This window comes from Aspergillus affinis (genome assembly GCF_023601865.1).
Source record: "Aspergillus affinis strain CMG 70 chromosome Unknown NODE_2_length_704391_cov_89_054091, whole genome shotgun sequence".
NCBI lineage: Eukaryota > Fungi > Ascomycota > Eurotiomycetes > Eurotiales > Aspergillaceae > Aspergillus > Aspergillus affinis.
The window spans coordinates 290,552-315,623 of NW_026515783.1; the positions used below are offsets into that span (position 1 = coordinate 290,552).

At 52.1% G+C, this 25,072-nt stretch overlaps 4 protein-coding genes across 4 annotated transcripts; 3 read left to right on the forward strand and 1 right to left on the reverse strand.

Moving 5' to 3' along the window:
• Positions 1–4,689: 4,689 nt before the first annotated feature.
• Positions 4,690–11,131, forward strand: KD926_005896 (uncharacterized protein; the record flags this gene model as incomplete). The annotated part of the gene is made up of 5 exons (XM_053098578.1): positions 4,690–5,264; positions 5,331–6,714; positions 6,787–8,342; positions 9,338–10,436; positions 10,502–11,131. 5 exons carry the CDS (start codon positions 4,690–4,692, stop codon positions 11,129–11,131), a joined length of 5,244 nt encoding a protein of 1,747 aa, XP_052960933.1.
• Positions 11,132–12,001: 870 nt separating this feature from the next.
• KD926_005897 (putative C6 transcription factor (War1)) lies at positions 12,002–14,876 on the forward strand (the record flags this gene model as incomplete). Its single annotated transcript, XM_053098589.1, has 3 exons — positions 12,002–13,440; positions 13,505–14,282; positions 14,334–14,876. 3 exons carry the CDS (start codon positions 12,002–12,004, stop codon positions 14,874–14,876), a joined length of 2,760 nt encoding a protein of 919 aa, XP_052960934.1.
• Positions 14,877–15,890: 1,014 nt separating this feature from the next.
• Positions 15,891–18,106, reverse strand: KD926_005898 (putative MFS transporter Fmp42; the record flags this gene model as incomplete). The annotated part of the gene is made up of 3 exons (XM_053098600.1): positions 15,891–17,433; positions 17,482–17,644; positions 17,698–18,106. 3 exons carry the CDS (start codon positions 18,104–18,106, stop codon positions 15,891–15,893), a joined length of 2,115 nt encoding a protein of 704 aa, XP_052960935.1.
• A 614-nt stretch (positions 18,107–18,720) lies between these two features.
• On the forward strand, positions 18,721–23,447 carry KD926_005899 (Zn(II)2Cys6 transcription factor; the record flags this gene model as incomplete). The annotated part of the gene is made up of 9 exons (XM_053098610.1): positions 18,721–18,774; positions 18,826–19,007; positions 19,435–19,549; positions 21,277–21,471; positions 21,535–21,852; positions 21,943–22,735; positions 22,810–22,913; positions 22,979–23,078; positions 23,314–23,447. 9 exons carry the CDS (start codon positions 18,721–18,723, stop codon positions 23,445–23,447), a joined length of 1,995 nt encoding a protein of 664 aa, XP_052960936.1.
• Between the last annotated feature and the right edge of the window lie 1,625 nt (positions 23,448–25,072).

Below are 25,072 nucleotides of genomic sequence, written 5' to 3' on the forward strand. Positions count from 1 at the left end.
GTCGGAAAAGAAATCAGGAGAGGAGGGGAGGGAGGGAGGAGAGGAGGAAGAGAGAGGGAAAGTGAGAGAGAGAGAGAGGAGGGTGATCCGGAGGTAAAGGAGAGGGCGGCAAGGAAGCGAGAGCGAGAGAGAGAGGGCGAGGAAATCAGACGCCGGCACTAGGGAAGATGATCGCAAGGGAATAATAAATTGGCCAGGGTGCAATACAAAGGACAACGCGATTCCCTTTGGTTGTTTGGTGGAGTCGGCAACGGGCGATCTACCAAGACCAATCAATTAGACGACCATTCAGAGACGGCGGCTATGAAGAAGGGGGGCCATGCGAACGACTTCAGAGTTCAGGGGGGAACAGTGGGCATTTTAGCTAGGAACTAGGGATCTAAACAGACCTAGTCGGGATGGACAACTGCACGCGAGAAAATAATTATCATTCGGTTTCACGCTTTCACCCGCCAATGGAGAGGCGAGGGGACGGTGGGGATGGATTGGACCTGGAGCAGGAACGACAGGCGCCAAATGGAATGGTTGCCAAGCTGGACCAGCAGCTTCCTTGGTGAACGGGTGAACGAATGATCGGGAGGACGAATGGAAAAGAAAGGAAGAAGAAAAAGGAAAAAGGGACGGAGGCGAAGGAAAGCTGCAGGAGGGGAAGAAAGAGAGGAGGAGAGGAGAAAGTGGACTGGGAGTCGTACGTATTAAACGTCGCCGACCGAGGGACGGCTTGGGTCGACGTGGTTCTCCGCAATAATCAAAGCAGACAAATAATCACGGTGGTACGTGGTAATTAGAAGGGTAATTAGGCCAATGGCACTGGAATGATGCTAAGCATCACTCGATTGCCCTTAATGTCTTGAATATTCCTCCGTTAAGTCATCTGCCTTACGCCGTGACTCTCCTCGGCAGTCCGTCCTGGGCTAGTATAGATACCTAGGAGTATACCTATTAGTAACTGTATATAGATAAATCAATTGGGGTCTACGGCACGTGGGCAAGAACCAGAGACCATTTTCAAGGCCGGCATTTGTTTTTCTTCACTCTCCTCACGCTCTGGTCCAGTACGGCTGGGCTCCGTACATACTCGGTACAGGACCTGCCTTCATACTTCCGGGATCTATACATAGCACCCGGCGGAGCGCAAACAACGCCGGATCATTTGCATGTTTCCCATCCTTGCACCGCCTCCTTTCCGACGCTGCGAGGGCGCTACCAGCCAGAGACGTGAACGCTGGACGCTCAAGGGTCTGGGATCTGAAGTCTGGACGGATCATGCCCAGCCCTTCTGATGGTAAGATGAAACGGACGCGGACTCGTGCGACATCCCTGGAGAAAGTCCGTGTCAATGGAGCCGGACTCCATCTACACTACTTCATAGTACTGAGTAAAGAGTAAGTACACTGGACGGTGTACACCACCTACAGTATCCGTACTCTGGTAGAGAACGGCTAAATATAACCGGAGCGAAATTCCATCAAACCAATGAATGGTGAAACCCGCCCCACCTGGCGGGCAGCCCACCCTCATTGTGAAACGCTGCTAGTCCCGTCCGGGCCAACCCTGCTGATTGAGGGTGGGGCGCTGACGACTCATATTTCTTGAATATTTTTATTTGCTTGATTTATTCGCTTCCCCTCCGTATTGAGTCGGTATCTGAGCAGTACCTAGGTACATCTACAGTATAGTCTATAGAGGAGGTATACTCGGAGTATACAGCATTTCAATCCATCCAAGGAATGGATGACGATCAAGAGGGTCTTCTCCGCCACGCTATGCTGCTCTTCCCATTGTCGGTTTCGATCCCCATGCTTTGTCTCGCTGAGAGTAAAAATAACAAAGGATGCGATCCGCCCATGAACCGGCCGATTACGTGGAAGACGCTGGATGGCCAACCTCCTGGAATTCCATCTCCCGGCCTGGCGAGTCCCGCGCGCCTGAAAAAGCCAATGATGCCGTGATCTGCTCGATCACTGCTGGCTGGGGAGTTTAAACGAAAAGGGATGGATTAGTTATGAACGATTCATTATTGCACAGTATTCTATACTACGGAATAATGCGAAAGGCAGCTGTGAATCGAGCTCGGTTTCAAGATATCTACGAGCCGTCGGGTGCTCCACGCTCCGCCTTTGCTGGCGTCCCAATTTCCCCGTTCCTGAAACATGGGAATCTGGACGGTGGATGTTTGGAGTTCTGACACCAAAGCTTGACGCGAGCTTCTTCCTATCCCTGGACAGCGCGAGCCCGATGCACCGTTGATCTCTACTCTGTTTGGTTTCTACATCGTCCATACAGAGTACTCCGTACGCAGTACCATACTACTCCGGAGTACGGTAGTATCTGACGGACTGGCCCAATTATGGACCACCGGGCCATCTACCATCTAAATTCAACTTGGTAGTCAAATGCCCCGTAGTCGCCACTCAATATCTACCAAACCACCCGGTGAACATGTGGAAAACCCTAGTCTATATCTGAGTCAAGGTACCGGGCTGGCCGGCTTTCCTCTTTCATCGATCCGGCGGCGTCTCACCAGAAGCGCCACCGTGCATGCGACAGGGTCGAGCATCCGGCATGTCATCGCGGAGTCTGGAGCGCTACTGTCGGGGATCGAAAATAGAGTGTCCAAGCCAAGGGATGTATGCAGCCTACGTTTCTCCATTTCGGGTTCTCTGTACATACTCCGGAGTACTGCATCGGAGTACACTGTATGGAGTAGTAGTGTCTACTTATGTACCCCGTATCAGGGTGTTTCGGCATTATCCAGCCTTCTGTTATTATATATAGAATATAGATAATTATATGTAGATAAATAATCACCTCTCAGTTGGTATAAGTGATATTGTTCAGGATGATATTGTTCCGGTCGATCTGTTCGTAATCCGTCAACAAGGGAGAAATCCTCGTAGCTTATCTGGAGGAAACCAAGCATTAGCCACTCCATTACCTCACTCAATGCATTTGTCTCCTCCTCGATAAGGCCTTGGACTTTCTATCGTCACAAGAAATCACTGTGGTTGGTATTTCTTTGCTGGACTTCACCCGATGTAAGGAGAAAGAACCATCCTGTCTAGGTAGAATCACAAATATATATCCGGGCGGGCCAGCCAGGACGGCTCGGGCAGTAGGACAAGGGACCAAATACCCTGTTGATAATTGTTGATCGAGCTAGTTTCCCGCCAGTCAATCGACAACTATGGACACTAACTTAACACCAACAATAAATAAACAAGGTACAAAACAAGCCTTGAGATCAGCCTGGTTCAAGGGTACCATACCCACCTGTCATGAAGGCGGTCGGAATTCTCTGCCAATTCTTGTCTCCCTGGTTGCACAATGCAAACTCTCACTGTCTACGGAGTACTTCCTGAGTAATTACCTGGTGAGAGTTGGGGTCATGTTGCATCTGACTGGATGATGATACGAGATGGACGGACAACTAGCATGCATCCTTCTGCCCCTTCGACTTTGGATCCGTCGACGGCTACTCCGTATAACTACTTCTGCGTAGGGAAGCACTTCACGCAAGGTCGGATTCTAGGCGATTTCCCTAGGCATAGGCGTTCGTTAAACCGGTGCAGGTTTTTCTCCGATATGTAGGATTTCCGTCTAGGGACTCCGTCGGATCCGGATTGGGGTTCTGATTATGAGATCGAATATGTAGATTAACGGACCAACGGCCTAGCAGCAGTTAGTGAGCGCTAGTTCGATCTGCAGCGTATCCCGACTCCGTAGTTGGATCACTTTATCATGTCTGCCTAGTGGGAACTGGAACGAGCCCGCGAGAGATTCTGGATGAACGGAAAGCGAAAACCCTCGCGAGAGGGTGGAATGGAGCGCGATGGGAGAGGGCAATGGATCATACGAGAGATGACGGTGTAGAGGGTAGGAAGAGAGTGACATGGCTGAGACATCCCCCCCGACTTGTTGAGTTGGTGTTGTTTACTTTTCCTTAGCGTTTCCAAGTTTAGCAGCGGAACAAAGTGAGCAAACAAGGCGCAGCTTTAGTTCCGCTGCCACTGCCAGTGCTCTCTTCTCTTTTTCTGTTTGTGTTCTTTTCGTTTTTTCTAATTTTCTAAATTTCCAGAATTCTTTTCTTCTTTTTTCCCCCCCTGGCTGTTTGGACTTGTTCCTCTGCTCTGTCTGACTGCCGATTATTGTTCCACCGGTCTGACTGACTTTCCGATCCACCACTAACAAACCCCCCGTTTGGGCCCCAACAAGCCTGAATCCCGGTCTCTTCACCCACCCTCGCTTTCGCTCCTCTCTCTCTCTCCCTCTTCTCTCTCTCTCTCTCTCCTCCCTCCCTCCTTTCCGAACTCCCCCGTGTTTACCGCAGCTGCGCCTTTCCACCCGTCCTTTCCTCCCCCGCCATCCCTCTCCCCCCGAAGTTATGGTTCGCACCCCCTACGTTACCATTTCGGGGTAGGCCGAGGAGTCATTTCCTCCCTTTTTCGCATTCCTAACCGTCGGTCGATTTCTTGATCCGACGACATTCGCTTTTCCTCTCCTCCGACCATCCTTTCGTTCGTTTCGTCTACACCTGGGAGGATCGTGTCTTCAACCTTGCGGGCTTCCACCGATTCGACGGACCGACCGAGATTCCCGGGAACGACCTGTGCACAACGTGGATTAAATCGCTTGAAGAGGGGGCTGACCTCCCCGCGGAGGTCATCCGATCGATACTCGGCGGCCGTGATGGGTGTTGAACACCTCGACGCGCGATGGCATGACAGTCCGGACCCGACGACGGAAGCTTGGGAAGAATCTCAGACATGGTGCGAGAGCTTGCGACCACCGCGACGGCGGCGACTAGGCTCGATGGGTCGTGGAGTTGCCTGGATGTGGATGCTGGTGCTGATGGCCCTGGCCCTGGCGACTTCGACCAGCGCCGTGATGTTGGATTTCGAGAACTGTCTAGGGAAGTCCGTCATCGAATCGAGTCCGCTCCAGCTACAATTCGTCCCGCTGGACGTGGCCGTCCATTTTGATCAGGCCGATCCGCTGCATGCCCTGAACGTGACGGTCTACGGCAACGTTTCTGGGACCGCCGATCGGCGGTCGTCGTACCCATCTGCCGATGATCCCCAATGGATCAATTCAACCGAGACCGTGGGTAAGATCCTGGATCTGGATACCACGAACAACAAGTATTCCACCTTGTTGACGGCCGTCAACGTGGTCAGCTTTTCTCCCTACAACGATGCGTCTCGGTTTTGTAATTCCGTCACCCAAGGGGACTGTCCGTTGACGCCGGTGTTTAACGCGAACGCGTGAGTGATTCTTCCCCTCTTGCTCTGATGGACAGCTACTGACAAGTGCGTGCTGTGATGATTCAGGAGCGACTTGAGTGCCTTGCGAGCTATCTCCTTCCAGCATGATATGCTGTCGTCGTACCACTTCTCCACTCTCTCGTCCACCCTGACCATCAAATCCGGCGATGCCGATGCTACGATACTTGGATGCGTGTCGGTCGACGTCACTCCCGACCTGGGATCGTCTCTGAAGAGCGCTTTGGCATATGTGCCCCTGGTGATTCTCATCCTGGTAGGGATCGCTACTGTAACTGCGGCAATCTTCAGCCCTTGGGGTACGACGGACCCTTTCCACTGGACCAGCAACTACGGCCGCGACGAGGATGTGCTACGACTGGTGACGCCCGGGTTTGGAGATTGCCTCCAATACCTACAGTTTGCCGTGCTGACGGGCGCTCTATCCCTGAACTACCCCGGATATTATCAGCCCGTAGTTAGCCAAGTCGCTTGGTCGGCACTGATGTTCAACCAGAGCTTTTTGGACCCCGGCAAAGAGCGCGATCCCATCTCGGACGGGGTCTACCGTGTGAACGCGACTGATGGCCTGGACCGAATGGAGCATTTCGTGGGAATGGCGTCTCCCCAGGACCTGTGGCCCAACATGATGGTGTGGCTGCTCGTCATCGTGATCATCATCATGCTTCTCATCCAGCTGGCGTTTGCCTTCCGCTGGCTGCACCGTGAGATTGCGAGTATCCCCGAGGAAGACCTTCGCGCCAAGAACATGCCGTTCACCGTGGGTAACGTGATTCGGATCGTGTTCAACTACCTGTTTCTACCGCTCATCTCGCTCTCTTTCTACCAACTGGTCATCGCCAGCAAATCCCCAGCCTATTGCGTGGCTCTTGCCGTTGTAGTCATCCTGATACTGATAGCTTTTTCTATCTGGACGATCCGGCTGATTGCGAGTACGCGCCCTAAATCTTACCTCTTCGATGACCTACCGACCGTGCTGTTGTATGGCCCCTTGTACAACACCTTTTGCGACGATGCGGCTGCCTATGCGGTGGTCACGATCTTTATTTCGTTCGCCCGCGGCGTTGCTATCGGCGCGCTGCAGCCGTCCGGAATCGCCCAGATCGTGCTTCTGGCCATCTGCGAAGTCGTGTCGCTTCTAACCCTTCTGGCCTTCCGTCCTTTCGCATCGCCCACCTCTATGAACTTATATCATGCCTGCTTCACTGTGGTTCGGTTCCTTACGATATTGCTCAGCGTTGTGTTTGTTCCCTCCTTGCAGGTCCCGCAGGTTGCGCGAGGGTGGATCGGATATGTGATTCTGCTGCTCCACGCCCTGGTTCTCGTCTTTGGATTTTTCCTGAATGCCTTACAAACCTTGATCGAGGTCTTTGCACGACTGGCTGGTGCAGGCGGAAATGAAGGTGGCGTTACTCGAGGCGGTCTCACGAAGGTGTGTTACTTTCCCTCTATTTTCTTTTTCTCTTCTTTCCAGGTAGTGAACTGGGCTAATGACATTTCCCAGGTGTTCGGTATGCGTCAACTCTCGCGGCGGGTTCCAAGACGCGATGCGGGAACTCGTCAAAGCATGGGCTCCGAGGCTGCGATGCTAGGCCACGGGGACGATCGATTGTCCTCTCAATTTGACGGATCACGACCGCGGAGTCTGTCGGGGAGCTCGGCTTTGCTCCTCAACCGCGCGACTGCCAGTGACGGAAGAGCCAGTGCATTTTACGAATCTGCTAGCGCTCACGGCGCCCACAGCCGGGCCAACAGCAGCGGCATCTTTGCACCGTCGACGCCTGGCGGCCACACAACTTTCCAGGGCGCGGGGTACCACACGCCCGGCAGTAATTCTCCTAAGAGTGGGCCAATATTCGCCATGCATCCGCAGGACCCCTATTACCGACCCCCGCGAACCCGTCGGAAGGGGACAGATGGGAGCATGGGAGAAAAGAGTGGTCGTGGTCAGCGGGTCGCCAGCTATGCGGACGACGACGATATAATCGAAGGCCCGTCGATTTCGGGAAGAGCCACTCCGGTGCCGGCTTATATTCCGGCGCCCAAGGACGATTTGGACCTTGACGATCCTCGGCAGTCGCAGAAAGACTACGCCGTTCGTGAAGTGGACTTTTACTACCGGGTGCGCGGCCCTCCGTTATCACAGTCCGGCACGCGCAAGTTGAAAACGGGTCCGGCAGACCCGACGGGCCCCGTGTCGTCTGCCACGGGATTTTTCAGGAACCTGTTCCAAGGCAAGACGAAGGAGAAAGGAAAAGGCTTTGAAGTTGTCCGGAGTTCACGGGCTCCGCCCCCGGGTCTCTTCCCCGAAGCACAGTACAATGAGCCGTACTCAGACGAGCCTGGAGACCACGCCGCTTCCGGTGCCGTCGGTGCCGGGGCTGGTGCTGTCAGTGCTGCCGGTGGACATACGCGCCAGGTCTCCGAAGGGGAGTCGGTTTATCGAAGCTCGGACGACGATGAGGAGGACGAGGATTCCGAGGAGGAGCACCACCGACCCACAAATGTTGCTCCGCTTAGTCTGCCGCAGGTTGATGCGGGCGGTGCCATCGAGCTTCCGAGCCGCTTGGGCTCGCGCCGTAGCTCTCGGCCTCCGTCCCTGATGTTGGAGACGCCATCAAACCCCGGGCAGCGGCAGGAATTCGCGCGCTCGATAGACGTGGGAGACGAGCACATGTCTCAGAAGTCCCTTCCGGCCGTCAAAGAGGTAACGACAGGGGATCCTAGAGAGTTCCATGACCACGGAGAGCCCATCTTCCCCCCGAACCAACTCCATCCTTCTTCGTCGGGCACCGGTCGGTTGCCCTTCAGTGCCAATAGCTCGCCGTCCCGAGACCGCAATTTCTCGATTGCGTCCACGACGGCGTCCACCTCTTCCAGCCGGCACCATGCACACGAGGGCCACAGCCAGGGGCGGGTGGAACGACCGTCGAGCATGGGATACGTTGCGCAACATCGCACCCGCGACTATATCCACGAGGCCAGCCCGGACGAACCCTCCTTCACGGGCAGCGCGGCAGAGCTTGTTGACGAGCCGCACCATCACCCCGAGGGAGAACGGTAGATTCTCGACCCGTCTTTTGCGAATTCTCACTTCCTATGCGATGCACTCGGTGGCACTTTTCTCTTTTTGCATTCCGTTGGCTCTTGATCCGGCAGCGTGATTGATTTCCTGCGCCTTCCATTTCCCTTTCCATTCGATTCTGTATTCTGATATCAACCTTACGAATTTCCTTTCTAATCGGAAAAAATGTGCGCCGTGGCGTTTGTGATATACGTTTGGATCTTGTTACATATGTACGTGTACATACTGTCCGACGGGCCATGAGGGCTCGTCTTTGTTATAGGTTTATAAATCAATCAATCTGATATACGTGATGATTGTAGAGTATGGCAGAATAGTTGTAGGAGCCAAAATGAGTAAAGTAGATAGATACAGAGTCAAGATTTATACCCCCAGCGGAACAACAGTGCAAGTGGCGAATTGATGACATGCGTTGAGAGGAAGGTATACACCCTCACGAGGAACAGACCGATCCTCTGACATCGACAGTTGGAACCGTCATGAGGATTTTCGCCTCTAGTACGAGTCACTGCAGGGATCACGCGGGGTCTGGAGCGCCTTTTTTCGCGGTGGCGGCAAATCCTCGGCTGGGATCTGTTCGTAGGGAAACCTTAACCTTCGCTAGTCTGCCCCTCGTTGTCAACAGAAATAATAAAAAGGGAGCGAAAAAAAAGGAAGAAGGGGAAAAAAAGAAAGAAAGAAAGAGTCAACTCGGTTTTGTGGTGAGAGGGAGAAACGGAGTGTCACGAGACCCCGAATTGATTGATCCATCCAGAGACGGGCGCCTTTTCTCTCTCTTCCTTCCTGGTCTCCTCTCTCTCTCCCTCCCTCTCTTTCTCCCCTCTTTTCCTGCCGTCTCTCGCCCTCCCCATTGCCCCGTTGATACGGCCTGGTCTTGTCCTCTTTGGATAGAGTGACGGCGCCATTTTCATCCCACTTTTCGTCTAGTGTGTTGTTACGCTTCTTTCACCGCTCCTTATCTCTCCGATAGTGATCAGTCCGACCTCTCTGTATCGCGACCCAATTCCCCGAATCCTTCCGCCCTGGCACCACCACGCCACCCAGTCAATGACGGTCCGTCCTCCAAACGCCGGAGATTGATCTCCTCTACAACCCTAGGAAGAAGATCTCTCGCTGCGACCGATCCAATTTCCGGGTTCATGTCGTCCTTGTCGAGTTCCGTCTCAGCCTCGTCCAATCCACCCGCCACCCGCGCCCATCAGGTCTTCGCCGGCCCCGAACGTGCCCCAACCATACCCCATGCGAATTCCTATAGCGTTGTAGGGACCAGCGAGGCCGGCCCTTCGTCGTCTTTTGCCTCGGAACGGCGTGCGGAGAGAAGGCGGTCCACCCTGTCGGGCTCCGACCGCAAGAGAAGGCTGGTCCACGATGGCGATGCCTGGTTGAGACGCGCACAATCCGGAGACGGCGTGGAAGCCGGACCCAGTAGGAGACCGTCGGATTCAAATAGCAGGTCTATTTCGAGCGGATTCTCCCATGCTAGACGCGATGCCCCCCTGCCCGGCGCGTCTTACGCTACGGCCATCGACTTGTCGGCGTCTTCACCGCCGCCGCAGCAGCAGCACCGCCATTCTCCGACAGGCGAGCGGCGGAGTTCGTGGTCTCGCACGGGAAGTAACTTTTTGGAGTATATACGTCCGCGCTGGCAGCCTGACACCGAGGTGACGGAATGTCCCATCTGCGAAATCCCGTTTAGTTTCTGGTACCGGAAACATCACTGTCGGAAGTGTGGGCGGGTCGTGTGCTCGTCATGTTCACCGCACCGGATCACCATTCCGCGGCAATTCATCGTCCGGCCGCCAGATTCGCATCGCTCGTCCGTGACGCCGCTGGTTCCATCCCGCGCTGCTCAGATCTTGGACGCTGACGCCAACCCCAATTCTGCTGTCAACCCGGCGCTAGGAGGCGGCGAGGAAGTGCGTCTTTGTAACCCGTGCGTGCCGGATCCTAACCCCGATCCTCCACGTGGATACACCACCCTCCGATCTCATCCAGGCCAACCGAATCAGTCGCGGCATCGATCCTACCATTCGCTGTCGATTCCTAGCAGGCCGTCTTATAGTGCAACTGTGAGTACCTTGATTTTGGAAGGGCACTTGACCTCTCCACAAACGAAGAACTGACCGAAACCTAGCATGACAACTTCTCTTCTCGACCCGGCCGCAGAACGGTAGGATCGAACGACTATTCGTCAACCTTTGCCAGCTTAGGAGGATCGCTTGGATCCCAGTTGCCGGAGCGTTCGATGAATTACGGGTCCATGTCTGGTCGGTTGCCCTCAATGATGGGGACGCCTCCGCATGTAGTTTACCCTCCGCACCACCACCCGGGGCTCCCTCAGCCCGCACCGTCGTTATACGACCCCCATTCCCTCTCGCAAGGTAGTCGCCATGTCCACGAGCGCGATCTCTGTCCGATCTGCGACCACGAACTTCCACCCTTAGGCGTCGACGGGAACGAGACTCTCCGCGAAGCCCACATCCGGGAATGTATTGAGAGTCACGGTCGACAGACACGCTCGCCCTCGCAAGGCGATAGCCCGGTCTCGCAGCCCGCCTTGCCGGTCCGCATGCTCGCGTTCACGGCGACGGAGAAGGACTGTCTGGGCCACGACGGGTCCACGCAGGAATGTACCATCTGCATGGAGGATTACGAAGTTGGTCAGGCGCTGGTGCGCCTAGAGTGTCTCTGCAAGTTCCATAAACGATGCATCGTTGAATGGTTTGAGCGGAAGAAGGAATGTCCCGTGCATAAGGTCTCATGAGGTTGAACTTTTGGACTTTCGTTTGTTTTTCTCTCTTTTGGATACTCTCACTTACTGGATATTGGGTAAATGGCGTTGCAGTACTTTCTTATTTTTTTTTTTTTTTTTTCTTTTTCTGGCATGGTTATCTGACGGGGGTGCGTTATTGTTTTGTTTAGAATCGTTCTAAGCGGTGGATTTTTGCGCATGTCTGCGTTGACGCGGAATATGCCCGTTGCCAATTTGCCTGCGAGTGTTTATTTCGGTGTGTCGGTCAATCGCTACTATAAGAATAAGAATAAGAATTAAGAATGAATTTACAATTCGTGTATAGTGTAGATTTAGAAGAACGGTGATTCAGGCTGCTATTCCCCAAACGGGAAGGTGATCAGGCGGCAAAGGAATCCCGCGCGGTCACCTGCTTCTGCTTTTTCCCTCGTTTCTGTGCTTTTCTTTTCTTTTTCTCCCTCTCTTTCTCGCTGATGCAGGACGCATGCGCCGTTTCTTCCCCCCAAAGCTTGGGTTTTTCATCATCGATGACAATTCCCCGCTTCATCGGACCCGTCAACGTCAGAACCCGCTTTTCCCTTTTCTCGCTGCGTGGTCAACGGTTTAACCTCCGGATCACCGTCTGATCGGTCATCGGTCCCCGACCCGACCGTCTCTCCGACTCTCAGGCCCAGCGTCCTATCCACCCTCCACTCTCCAGGTAAGCCGAAGGAATCCGACTCCCTGTCTGCGTCTAGCCTATTCCCCTTTGGACGGTCCGCTGGTCTTGTCCGTTGGCTTGGTAAGCACCGCTCGCTGCGCTGATCGTGCTGGTGAATCTGATGCCAGGGAGCTGGTCGGATCAGCCGAGCTGACTGACATTCTCCGCCCCCGCAGCAGCCGATGGAGATCGACCCGCGCCTGCGCGCCGCCTCGGACGGTCACTCTGATGCACCCGCCCTGTCGCAACAGTCGCTTCCTCATCCCCATCCCCGTGCCTATGTTTCTGCCGCCGCCGCCGCTCCCTCCCCGCCCACTAGACATGCCGACCTCAGCGCCTCCTCGTCCCGCACGACTAGCGAATACCCCGACCCGCCGTCCCACTTCTCCGGCGAACATGTCCATTCCGCCGCCGCGTCGGCGACGACCAATGATGTGAGCTACTACGGCGCGTCGTCTGCCCACTCGTTATACCAGGGAGGAGGCCCGGGGTCCGGGCCTGCGGCGGAGGTGCTCGACCCGAACGATCCGTATGCCGATTTGAAGCGTCCGCGCGCTTGCGAGGCTTGTCGGCAGCTGAAGGTCCGGTGTGAGCCGGACATGAATAATCCGGATGGTTCGTGTAAGCGGTGCGCGAAGGCGAGACGGTCTTGTGTTGTCATGGTGCCGACTCGGAAGCGCCAGAAGAAGGCGGATAGTCGGGTTGCGGAGTTGGAGAGAAAGATTGATGCTTTGACGGCTAGTTTGCAGGCGTCGCATGGGCAGGATCCCTTGCAACAGCAACAACAGCAGCAGCAGCAAGTGCCCGTGACGCCGGTGGAATTGCCGCGCGAGGAACATGCGGGGAGGAGGTGGTTGGGTCCGACGACGCAGGTGGCTGGTTCGTCGGCGGAGGATCCGCATGTGGGTTTGTCTGGGACGAAACGGCATTACGGCGGGGAGGTCAAGAATGCACGGAATGAGCCGATTCTCGGACATGGAAATACGAGCCCTGGTTCGGATCATGGAGACGGTGGGAGGACATGGCGATCTCCGTCGAAGCCGGTGTCTAGGTCGGAGCCGAGCGACTTCGTGGATGTGATCGACCGGGGTCTCGTGAGTGTGGAAGTCGCCTCGGAGGCGTTCAATCGATTTGTCAACCAGATGGCCAACAGCATTCCGATGGTCGTCTTTCCCCCAGGCACCACCATGACGGACGTGCGCCGGTCTAAACCACTCCTTCTCCACGCTATCATTGCTGCCGCCATCGGTCCCATCCAGCCCGATTTGCACCTGCCCCTGGTCAACGACTTCTACAAAGTCATCGCAGACCGTATCATCGTGCGCGGCGAGAAGTCTCTCGAAATCATGCAGGGGTTGCTCGTCACTTGCAATTGGTACGCCCCGCCGGATAACTTCGAAGAGTTGAAATTCTACCAGCTCAGCCATCTGGCCCTGACGGTCGGGATTGATATCGGCATGTATCGGAAGCTTGGGGCGCGGAATAAACATTTTAGTCTGGTTAAGGATCTGATGCAGAAGAAGACGCCAGGTCAGGATCCGGATTCGCCTGAGGCGAGGCGTGCTTGGTTAGGTTGTTATTTTGTTGCTGTGCAGTATGCCCCCTCTTCTGTGTGGTTAAGGTATGGTTGTTAACAGTGACAGGGTGTCTACTTCATTGCGACGACCGATTCTGGTCCGTTGGAGCTCGTACATGGATGAGTGTGTGGAGGTTCTCGAGAAATCGCCCGACGCTTTGCCAACGGATAAAGTGATGGCCCACTGGGCTAAGCTGGCACATATCATCGAGGAGATTAATATGCAGTTTGTGGGCGATGAAACGACGGCTAATGTTGCCTTTGTCGACCCGAAATTCCAGTACACGCTCAAGGTTTTCGAAAAGCAGCTAGAGCAGTGGCGCAGGGAAGCGCGGCCGTATGATTCTCCCATGCTCAAACAAGCGGAATGTATTGTCGATCTCTACATGCATGAAGGGGCCATGCACATGGAAGTTAACGACGAGCCGAAAGCGGAAGACTATTCGAGTCCTACCAGTGCAGCTCACATGAACGCGCTGAGTATCTGTCTCACTGCTATCCATCAGGCGTTGGATACGATTTGTGCCATCGATGGGAAAGATCTCATCGCGTTACCTGTGGTTGCGCTGGCTCGCACGTCTTTCGCCGTCGTGGCTCTCATCAAGTTGTTTTCGTTGGTGTCCGCTCCAGAGACACGCATCGGACAGGTCATCGACCCGTCTAGTCTGCGGGTGGAATATTACATCGACAAGGTGATTCAACATTATCACCATGCCGGTGAGCTTCCGGGCGGCCGCACTCCGAATAAATTCTGCGTGGTCCTCCGCATGCTTCGCAGCTGGTTTGCGAAGCGAAAGGACCAAATATCCGCTCTTCAGGAAGGGTTGGGCGGGAAACGCAACGTTGTGTTTTCGCAAGATGAGCCGGACAACGAACAGAACCAACCCGTGAGTCTTTCGTCCGGTTTGGTTGAATCGTTCATCAGCTAACAATCACAGTCTAAACCCGGCACTACGCCCCTTCATCTGCTCAGCGAAGTCGCTATGGGTGAACCGAAGAACCACGCCCATCTCTCCTACGGCAGAGGCCAAACCCCATACACCCCTCAAACAACTGATTCCCTCAATCAGACTCAATCATCTACTCTCCTCTCACACACTCCCCAATCTCTCGACCCCTCCACAACTACTACAACTACCTCCTCCGACCCCTGGACCCAATACCCCTCCACCACACCCAGACAATACTACAGTAACCCCCCTTTCACCTCTCCATACCAAGACCTTCCTCCCTCCGCATCATCAACCTATCCCGATCCTAACACCCAAAACCCTCACAATCCTAATAATCTCGACCTTTCTGGAACTGGACCTGGTGTCTCGAGTGCAACACCTACTCCGGGCTTCTTTTTGCCGGAATTGGGTCTCCAGGTCGGTGGCGATCCGGATAATTTGTTCGCGTTGGAGAACATGTTTGGGTATGGGGTGTTGAATTTTCCGGCTGATCTTGGTGGGGGTGGGGAGGGAATGGGGTTTTATTGATCTTAATTTGTAATAGGATCTTGTTATCGGGTGGGTTGGTTGGGTGAGTTGGATTGTATGTAAGGATGGTTGGATGGATGTAAATATGGTGGATACTACCTAGAATAGGTATAGGGTTGGGTTTGGATTTGGATATGGATATGGAAATGTATATTATCTTATGTTGTGTGATGTGTGTTTTGATCGGTGTCTGGATGTATATTTTTGGTTGTAGATGGTTCTGGAAGGTTTAGATAGGTCTAGGTAGGTACTGGACTGGACATATACTGTACATATGATAACTACCTATAGTAGAGAAACGATCAATTTCTTTGTATTCAGTTTCTGGCTCGTCTAGGGATGGATGGATGGATGGATTTATGTATGTATGTATATGGATCTGGATAGATGTACATAGAGGTGGTTTTATCATAGCGTTCTAGGTACTGTACTGTACTTAGCTAGGTATGTAGTAAGTGTAGTACATACATACATACATTGTTAGACTTGGATGTGGATGAGTCTATCTATCTGTATCTATGCAGATCTCATGGCTGGACTGGGATGTGACTAGTTAGTTATGGCTAGCTAGCTTTATTTCTTGGCTTTTTATCGGTTAGAGAAGATGATGATTAGATGCATGGATAGATAGGTAGGTAAACAAGGAGATAAATAAAAATAATAAATGAAAATACTAACTAACTTACCATATAAGTTCCTTATATAACTATCATATTCCACTGAATATCAACATAACTTATGCTAGGGCTAGGGCTATGATATAGTATAGTGTAGTATAGTATACCTTAGGACATACTATTATACAATCTAGAGGTTGTATGAAATGGAGAGGAAGATAATTTAATTTATAGCAGACTTAGTACTGATAAAACACAACATAACAAAACTAAAAAGCATAGTCATCTGTATACGTATACAAAAGAAACAATACAAAAATAAATAATCCAGAAAAAGCAGAAGAAAAATAAACAAACTCGCTAGAACAAGAAACCCGCTAGAAGATACACCAGGTATCTATAATGCATTCGTTGACGTCGTCGTCGTTTCGTAAGAAGGCATTTCTCCATGATGATTGGCAGGTGAGACCCGTCGCTGCAATAATGGTTCGTGTTCCCAGTCTCGTGCTGAGAAACCATCTGCCAAGACACCTTGTTCTAGATTTCCGTTCGCACTGGTACCCCCCGGACCAGTGGCCATGTTTCGGGCCTTCTGCCAAACGAACACAACCAACGCAAAACCGACGAGGAAGGTTAACGCGGTAAGAACGATGTTTATGGGGATTGGGTTCCGTCGGAAAGTCTTGAACGTGAGCACGTCGAGCCCGGCCTGGGCGAAATTACCCAGTCCAGCGAGACAGATTATCAGCCCGTAGACCTTGCCGAATGTCTGGAAACCGAAGACTTTGGCTGCGTAGTCGGACACTAAAGTGTAGTAGAAAGGACGGTAGATGACGAAGAGAACGATGTTCGCGTATCCGGCCTGCAGGCTGTCTGGGATGCAGCCGAGGATACCGATCACGGTGGCTGTGGTGGCGAGGACAAGGAGAACGAACGGGGTGCTGGCGGTGTCGATGATGGTGCCGATGAAGGGGATGGAGAGGAGGCCACCGATGGGGAGCAGGAAGTCGAAGGATTCGTTGAGGCGGCGGGCGGCGTCGCGCGAGCCGAAGAGATATTCATATTGCTGGCGCAGCGAGGCAACAAAGTAGTTGATTCGGAGCATTTGGAGGACCGTGAATAGCGTGATGAGCACGAACCAAGGGGACCGGATCTGTTGCAGGGCGGAGCGGCCGTGCAAAGCGCCCCAGACGCCACCGGCGGTGTGCGTGTTGGTTTGCTGCGACTGCTGGTGCTGCTGGCGCAGACGAGTCTGCGCGGAGCCGTTGGCGTCGACGGGGTTGGTGCCGAGGATCGGGTCGGCGATGACAGAGGTGGCGTCATCGTCGCCATCAGTCAGGAGGTCTTGGATCTTACTGACGATGCTTCGGCGACGAACGCGACGGTCGATGCGCTGGCGTTCACTCTCGTTGCGGTCTTGGATCGCGGCGTCGAGCCGGTCGTTCAGTTCCGCGGAGATGTGCACCTCGGCCTGCTGAACAAGTTCTCCGGCGGTCTTGTACGAGGTCGCCGGCATGATAGTTAATTGCACAACTAGTATGAACAATGGAACAACCAAGTATCCCAGAAAGAACTTCTGCGATGTGAAACGCCCATCGCTAGCCTCACTTGCCAGGCGGAAAATTAAGAATAGAGCGCTGGAGGCGTCAAATGCACCCGTGAGCGAGGATAGTATAAGTCCCGAGTGTGTAGGAAATGTGTTGGACAGCTGAAACGAAGAAATGAACACAAATGGGCCGCCCACAGACAGAGCAAGGTAGCCAGGAATATAGGCATCGAAAGGCACAGCAGGAGCTAGACTAAGAAGCAGAGATCCCAGAATGAGAAAAACACATCCCAATACGCCACATACACGCGGACCATAGGTATCCAATATGGTGCCCACAGGCAGGGCCGAAACGTTAGTTGCGACAGCCGCAATGGTGAACATGAGATTCAGACTGTTTTGAATTAGTTGACAGCACGATCTGATCGATCGGAAAACGCACCGGATTTCCTGTCCATAGCATACCGCCTGGCCGCCTTCCAGCTCTTCGGTAGAGCACTGCTCACGATAGACGCCTTCTTTGAGAAAGACCGGTTTGATCGCGGCGAATCCAAAGACAATCCCGGCAGAGAAGAAGCAATAGAGTATAGCAATACAGACCTGCACTGTGGGAACATTAGTCCGCGTTACGGCTACTGAAGTCATAAATTCAGCTTACAGATTCGCCGAGTGCGCCCAACCTCAAATGCTCCAATGGTTTCCAAGCCATTCCAATCCCGGGGTTTAACTTCTGGGACCGGCTCGGCTCTCTCTGGTTGATTCTCTTGATCTTGTGCAGGCACATTCAGCGGCTCTCTCCGCGTGGAAATCCTGTCGGCATTGGCCTCATCTACGGAGGGCTCGTTCCAGCCGGGTCCAGAGTACGGGTTGAAATTCAAACGATGCCGGAAGGAATTATGACTGTACGTCGAAGGAAAAGAAGACGATAGGGAGGGTTCGGGAAGATCGTGATATGCTAGCTCATCGTCATCAGACTCATCTGCAGGAGACTGTTCGCGAGGTCGACGACGGAACGAAGCGGGATTTTGCACCCACGACTCTAAATAGGAGAGACGGTTGAGAGACATCCCGGTGGGGAATGTCCGATCGAAAGATAGAGAATGAGGTGCTGTCAGAATGAAGTTCCCTGAACGGCTCCGACGAGTTCGATATCACGTCAAGGAAGACCCCAGGCTCTAACCAGAAGCTCCCTGGTCTTCTTACAAGGTACTGATGCGGGGAAGGAATGGTATATAGACGGGAAAGAATGACGGAGATGGAATTAGATGCCGATAGTAAGCTAGGATATGAATGCTAGATAGACGGACGATGGAAATGGCATGACTGGCATCACGAGACAGGATGATCGAGTCTCGTTTTCCGATGGAAGTTCAACAATGCGGGTGGCTGGGAAGATGCAGGAAGGAACGAAGCGGCGGCGGCTTCGACGACAACGCGGAGATCGGTGCCACGTGACCCTCAGCTCTCTCCGCTGAGATGAGTCAGCAGTCCCTGGCGGCCTGGAAATCTTGGCGGCAACGGATGCCTGGAAGTGGGCAGAAGTTGGCGGTGAGTAGAGACTCTTCTTCCTTCTCTGTCTGTCTCTGTCGTAGACATGGACCTTCTCTCCTCTGCCAATTCCACACGATGACGAACCCTCGTATCTCCGTTCAACGCCACAACGACCAGCACCCCGTTCGTCATGACTAAGCTCCCAGACAAGTGGCTGGATACGATCCTCAACCTCATGTTTCTGGTTCCATGCCCGAGCGGACTCTCTCCGATACTGAACCAACGGGACAGATAGGGTCACCCGTCTTTAGCTTATCGGCCCATAGCTGACTCGCGGACTGTTGTGCGATTGGACAGAGGCTCTAATATGCTCAGCAATGGTGATCCACCAGAGACCTCGAGTCGATACTCTGCAGTCTCCGAAGCCGAGCCCGACGTCTTCACGACGGCGGATGGAGTGATGACCATTCTGTCGGTGTTTGTCCGCCGTTGGCTGACTGCCATCTTAAGTTGAGCCATGGTTCTGGTGGTTTGCAAGTTTGGAGAAGCTCACTTTATTTTTTATTTATTTCATTTATCATTTTTTAATCCCTTTTTTCTTTTTTATCTTAATTTCTTTCCGTCTCTTTGCTTCTTGGTATTTCCCCTCCGGCTCCGACTCTGGTTCACTATGCCTAATTGGACTTGGCCAACCTTTTAGGCGCGTTGAGAGTACATCAGAAAGTAGTTGACTGACCTGCGCTGCGAAGATCCTTGCTCTCCCTGGCCACAGCCGCCACCGTCCTGCGCCTTTGACATTGTTGGTCCCTGGCTGCACGACAGAAGACAGAGCCAAGATCCTTAGGCCAAGATACTGACCTGCTACTCCGTAGTGATGTTGCATGCTACAAGCAACGCTAGCTAGGGCACACGCCGGCAAGCGTGCTCACCACTCGAAAGGGACTAGACACTCACGCTACGCCGAGTACATCACATGGGACCTCTTAGCGGGTCCGGATGAAGTGAAAGATGACCTATGGGTAGGTGGACTTGGCCATTAATAAAGCAGGTTTCAAGACAGATCAACTTTGACTAGCAGGGGGGCCGGCCGGCCGCAATGGGTAACCGTGGGTTTACCACCGCTCGACGCGCATAAAAGCGGATGCCTGCGAATTACGGAGTAATAAAAAAGAAAAAAAAAAAGAAAAACATGAAAAAGGAAAAAGAAAAAGAAAAATAAGCCGAAACAGCGAGATTGATTAATAACGGCAAAAACTAAAATCTTCAGACGATCAAAGGCAACGTGTGAACACCGCTAAGGCCTCTTAGGGGGATGGCTTAGTGTCAGGCTCTAATCACTCAGGGACCATGCATGAAAGACGAATCATAAACAAAAAACATAATGACATGCCCAAGGGAGTTAAGCGTGAAGACCCGGTCCGGCGACCGTCTCCTGGAGGCTTGCCAGAATGCCCATTGGCAATCAGGCATTTAAATTCAAGACCCCCCCAGGAAGGAAAAAAAGCACCCAAGGAGAGGGGGGATGGTGAGAAATGCCGGACTCTCAAAGTCCAATCAGATGGCTCTGGTTCGCATGGCCTCACATTTAACTCATCCCAAATTTGCCACTTCTAGAAGGGATCAGAGGGCGGGTCTGTCAATCGCACGCGCTCGCCGGGCACGAAGAGAAACAACTTAACACCCAGGGCTCCGTCTTCCCTGAAGCTTGAGTCGATTGGCTATCCCATTTCAAGAATGGGGATGGGATGAGCGGATTATCAAATGTGGCTCCGACTTAAGCTGCCACGGTGCCACCCATACCTCCTCTTAGGCACTTTAGCCTATGGCTGTCGGATGGAACAGCCCTGCTTCGGTGCTTCGGTGCCTCTGTGCTAGAGTCTCCAGTCTCCTCTCCAGCCCCTGGAGCCTGAAAGTCTGGATTTGCCGCCAAGAATTACGATCTTCTGGCTGTCTTCATCGTGTTTATCAGTGTGGTGCTTTTATTTATTATTTTTCTGGGCCTTCAGGTGTTTTATTTTTTTTTGATTAGCTTGATTAATGGTTATTATTTTTTATTATTCTGATTTCCACTTTTCTTTTTTATTTTGTTTCTATTAAAGTCGCAAGTCACCTCCGATGCTAGTCTGCCACTGATCAATCCCTCTTGGCCTCCACTCTGAATGAACCATCCGTCCGGTTGGGCATTTTAACCGTTTAACATTATTTCGTACCATCGCCTTCGCTGTTGCTGTCACCAAAGCGGTTACTTTTAGCTGCATATTAGTCGGCGTTAATTCTCCTCCTCTGGCCTTCTCTTTCTTCCTTCCCTTTTCCCTTTCCTCTCCTCTTATTCTTCCCTCTTCTTTTCTGCCTCTTGGGTTTCGACCTCCGGTTTATTACCGTATCATCTTGATAATCCGCTGCATCTTGTTCCTTCACCAGTTGTGTTGATGTTCTCTCATCGATAATCCATGGCTGTTAGAATTGACAGCAGCGGAAGTATCTGACGACACCGTGATGAGGGGATGGTAAGTAGTAAGATGACTTTGACTCTCGTTGACTTCTTTCTGTGCTTTGTCTGTTCCTGCGGTATAGTCAGCATCTTATCTAATACCCTTTTCTTTCTCTTGTCTTAGTCTCACTTGCCGTCAGCGCCATCTGAAATGTAAATCCCCATTAAGAAAGAACCAGCACTCCCTATCCCCCGTCTCCCCCTACTATCCTCTTTTTTTTGACGTTTAACCTTCCCCTAACATCCAGGATTTAGGTGACAAAACTGGGACTGAATGCTTACGTTGTCAACGATCGGGACGGCAGTGCATTCCTGCGCCCGCGAAGCCGGAAGAGGTCACATTTCGACACGGCCAGAATCCGTCCTTACGCCAAAGGGGCCCTCCTCGTTACGGGGAGAGCGACTTGTCGTTTCCGGATGATCAGATCTGGGTTCACACGCCTTCGGAAGGTTTGTCTCATTATTCATGGGTTTTTGATCGTTTTTTGATGGTCTCGGACCCGCTGATACTAGGTAGTTGCCTTTGAGGACGAGACAGATCGAACAGCTGCCGACTACCACATTGTTTCATCGGCAGCATCCCCTTCATATTTGAGAGAAGCGTCTGAAAGTCAGTCGTCTACTTCTATTGCCCCTCCCCGGCTCGCTGTCTCGCGAGTGGCAGTCTCGCCGGTGGACCCGGGCGCACTAAGGGGGCAGCCGGTAGCTGAATTACGAACTGTTATGTTTAATCATCTCTATTCATCAGAGAATCTCGGGGATCATCAAAAGTTGAATAATTTTAACGAGGCCTTCTTGTTGAGGCATTTCCAGAATACTCTGGGAGCATGGGTATGACCCGTCCCCTTTTCCACTCTGATCGGACGTCTCAGGGAGAAGCAAAGCAGAACCAAGCACGAAAAGATGACTGACTTGAGATAGATGGATGTTTGTGATCACGAGAGGCATTTTTCTACTACGGTCGTCGAACGAGCCCCGTCGTGTGCTCTGTTGAGGTATGCCTGTCTCGCCATCGCCGCTCGCCATCTCTCACACACCACCAACACCATCCCATCGAATGCAGCGGACGGGTATCACGAGCGCTGTATCGCCATTCTCCTTCCGGTCCTTGAAAACCCTGATTTCAAAATCAGCATCGAGATCCTCCTAGCCTCGACGGTCATACTACGATTCTTCGAGCAGTTATCCTGTGGGTCTCCTGATCTGGCCTCGTATTCCATCGTGGCTAGTTTTTTAACAAACAAAATGAAAATAGCACATACTCCATCCAGTGACCTTCAACGACACTTACTCGCCGGGTCAGTGTACATCAGTTCGCACGTCGACTGCGCCATCTCTGGCGGCCTCGCGGAGGCCTCGTTCTGGGTTTTCGTGAAACAAGACATCCAGTTTGCCCTAGCGTACCGCAACCCGCTTCGACTGACCATCAGCCCATTCGAAGAGAAACTCCGCCAGCGATGGGAGCAGACCAGCGTACCGAATGACCGGGACTGGTCGCACAAGGCGATCTGGTTGTTAGCGGAAACCATCAATTATTGCTACGGGGCTACGCATCCGCTCCACATGGACACGATCGACGGGGAAGCGCTGAAGCGAAAGATTTGTGCCTGGGAGGCCGGAAAGCCGGAGAGTTTCCAGCCATTGCATTTTTCGCCGGCGAATACGAGCACTGGGAGGCCGTTTCCTCTAGTCTGGTTTACTAGTTCGGCTCATGGTGAGTTTGTGGTGGGGTGGTGTGCTAGGGGTGGTTTGTTTAGTGTTTACCGAGTTATACTAACGCTCGAGCAGCTACGGCGGTCCAGCATATTTGCATGACCAAGGCATTAATTCACCAACATGAGCTCCACACGATGGGAGGGTCGGAATCCAGTCTCGAGTCGAAAAGAATCTCGGTACGTTGACCTGGACAGGATACTATATGCTATGTTCCATACTAATGAACCCCCCGCCGTCAAAGGACGAGGTGATGAAAAACTTGAGCATCATTTTCGGCATTGCTCTATCTGCCGAGGACGATCCACCCGTGCGCATAATGGCCTGCCACGCTCTCTGTGCCTGTAAGTGTAAGACCAACAATTAAAAAAAGGACCCTTGTCCTTTTGTTTTTCTTGCTAATAACCTTATTTCCCTCCCTCCCCCTTTTTTAATTATCCTGCTATTTTTTAAGTTTCGCGGTTCATTTATTTTGCTTTCGTTCGGGGTTAATTTTTTTTTCTCCGAACGAAAGTTTAAGCAACTCCAACCCCAACAAACAAACTCACGCTAATTTTTTCTCGGGTCACGAGATTATAGGTGGTTCCTGGATTCGCGATCCCCTGGCGCAAAACACCCTTCTCGATCTGCTTCGTCGCACGGAGGCCGAAAACGGCTGGCCTTGGAGTTTTGCCATGCAGAAGTTCAGTCATGATTGGCGGGCGCCGCGATGACACAATCCTTTCCTCCTCTTCTATACCTACCTCTACCTCTACCTATACCATACCTATACCTACCTCCTGCCTATTTCCATTTATCGCAGCGACCTTGCTATTACGCTATAACAAAATTACACGCTACGGAGTACATGACGACCGGATAATCTTGATTCGAATTATTGGTTAATATATTTTCTTTTTTTCTTCTTTTTTTTTGATCGTCCCTCGTTGTGGACTTTCCTTGCATTTGCATGAATACCAACCAACCAACCCTGCGCGGAGAAAGAAAGACAGACAGACAGAAAGAGAAACGAAGGAGAGACATCAAATGAACAACGAACCCGAACCCACCAAACCGGAGTATACACCTATTCTACCCGATCTGGAGGGTGGCCCGATTCAACCAGATCGATCAGCAGTTCGAGGATCGAATCGGGACGATGAAAAAAAGCAAAACATAACATAAAGCAGGTTTACAACTACCGTGTGCATGGCCCCATGACATAATGATGTCGAATAATCAAGAATTCAAACTAGAGAGAGGCAGAAAAAAAAAAGCAAAAACGATTCCTTCATATTCATTATCGACTCAACGTTAGATTTACCCTATCAAGCTATCCTCCGTGGACTACGTACTACGTACGTTGTCCAATCCAGGGAACGGTTCGAATATCCCGCGAGGGCGGTGCATCGTCAATATAGTCATTTATGAATTAGAGAAAAAAGCAAAAAAGAAAACTAAAGACCAATCCCAATCGCGAGAATCTACGCGGATTGAAGATCCGCAGCAAATCATCATCGATCATGGATGGAATCGATGATTGGAGTCGACCTTTACTAGCGGTGTGGTACGCTAACGAGACTAGCCCACATTGTCCGGAGTCCATACTAAAACCAGGCATTTAGTTTATTTAATAACCCATAACCAAAAAGAAAAAGAAAAAAGGAGTCGACAATCCCAGCAAAAAAGACTACCCGGCGGGGAGACCCGACGATCGTCACAACGGGACTTGTTAAATTAGCCTTAGTTCGGGCAATGTTTTACTTCCCGATATCTAATAATCTAAGTTCTAAGGAAGACCAAATAAACTGAGGCCAGCACAACCTGGATAAAGATCCCACATCGATTGTTTGCCATGCGGGGCTGTCCCACGTCGGCCTGCGATGGGGCCGGTTCGTGTTGTGTGGGGCTGGAGAAGCCTGACATCAGAAGGATTGGCGAGGTGAAACATGCCCGGGTGAGCTGGCAGCTTGTCAGTCTTGTCAGTGTTACAGAGGCACGGACTATAGTACTGGGAAGATGATGTTGATATCAATTTTGTTTCATTCTACTCCGGAGTATATGTTAATATCAATATGCACATTGATCTAGTGCAATTAAGGTACGTATCTTACCCTATCGTGCAAACCTAATCCCCAACCTTTTACGCAGTAGTTACCAGTAACCAGGTAAGCGCAAGGAACGACAATCCCTCCGGCACACTGACACACCACAGTCCACAGTCCACAGGGTAAGAATATAAAAAAGCAAAAACAAAAATAGCAATTCTCTCCGCCAACCAGACCGTCAACATCCTCAGCAAGTTCAAATCTCCTCTGAATAACATTAAAGGAGCATGCTAATCACACATCTCGATACG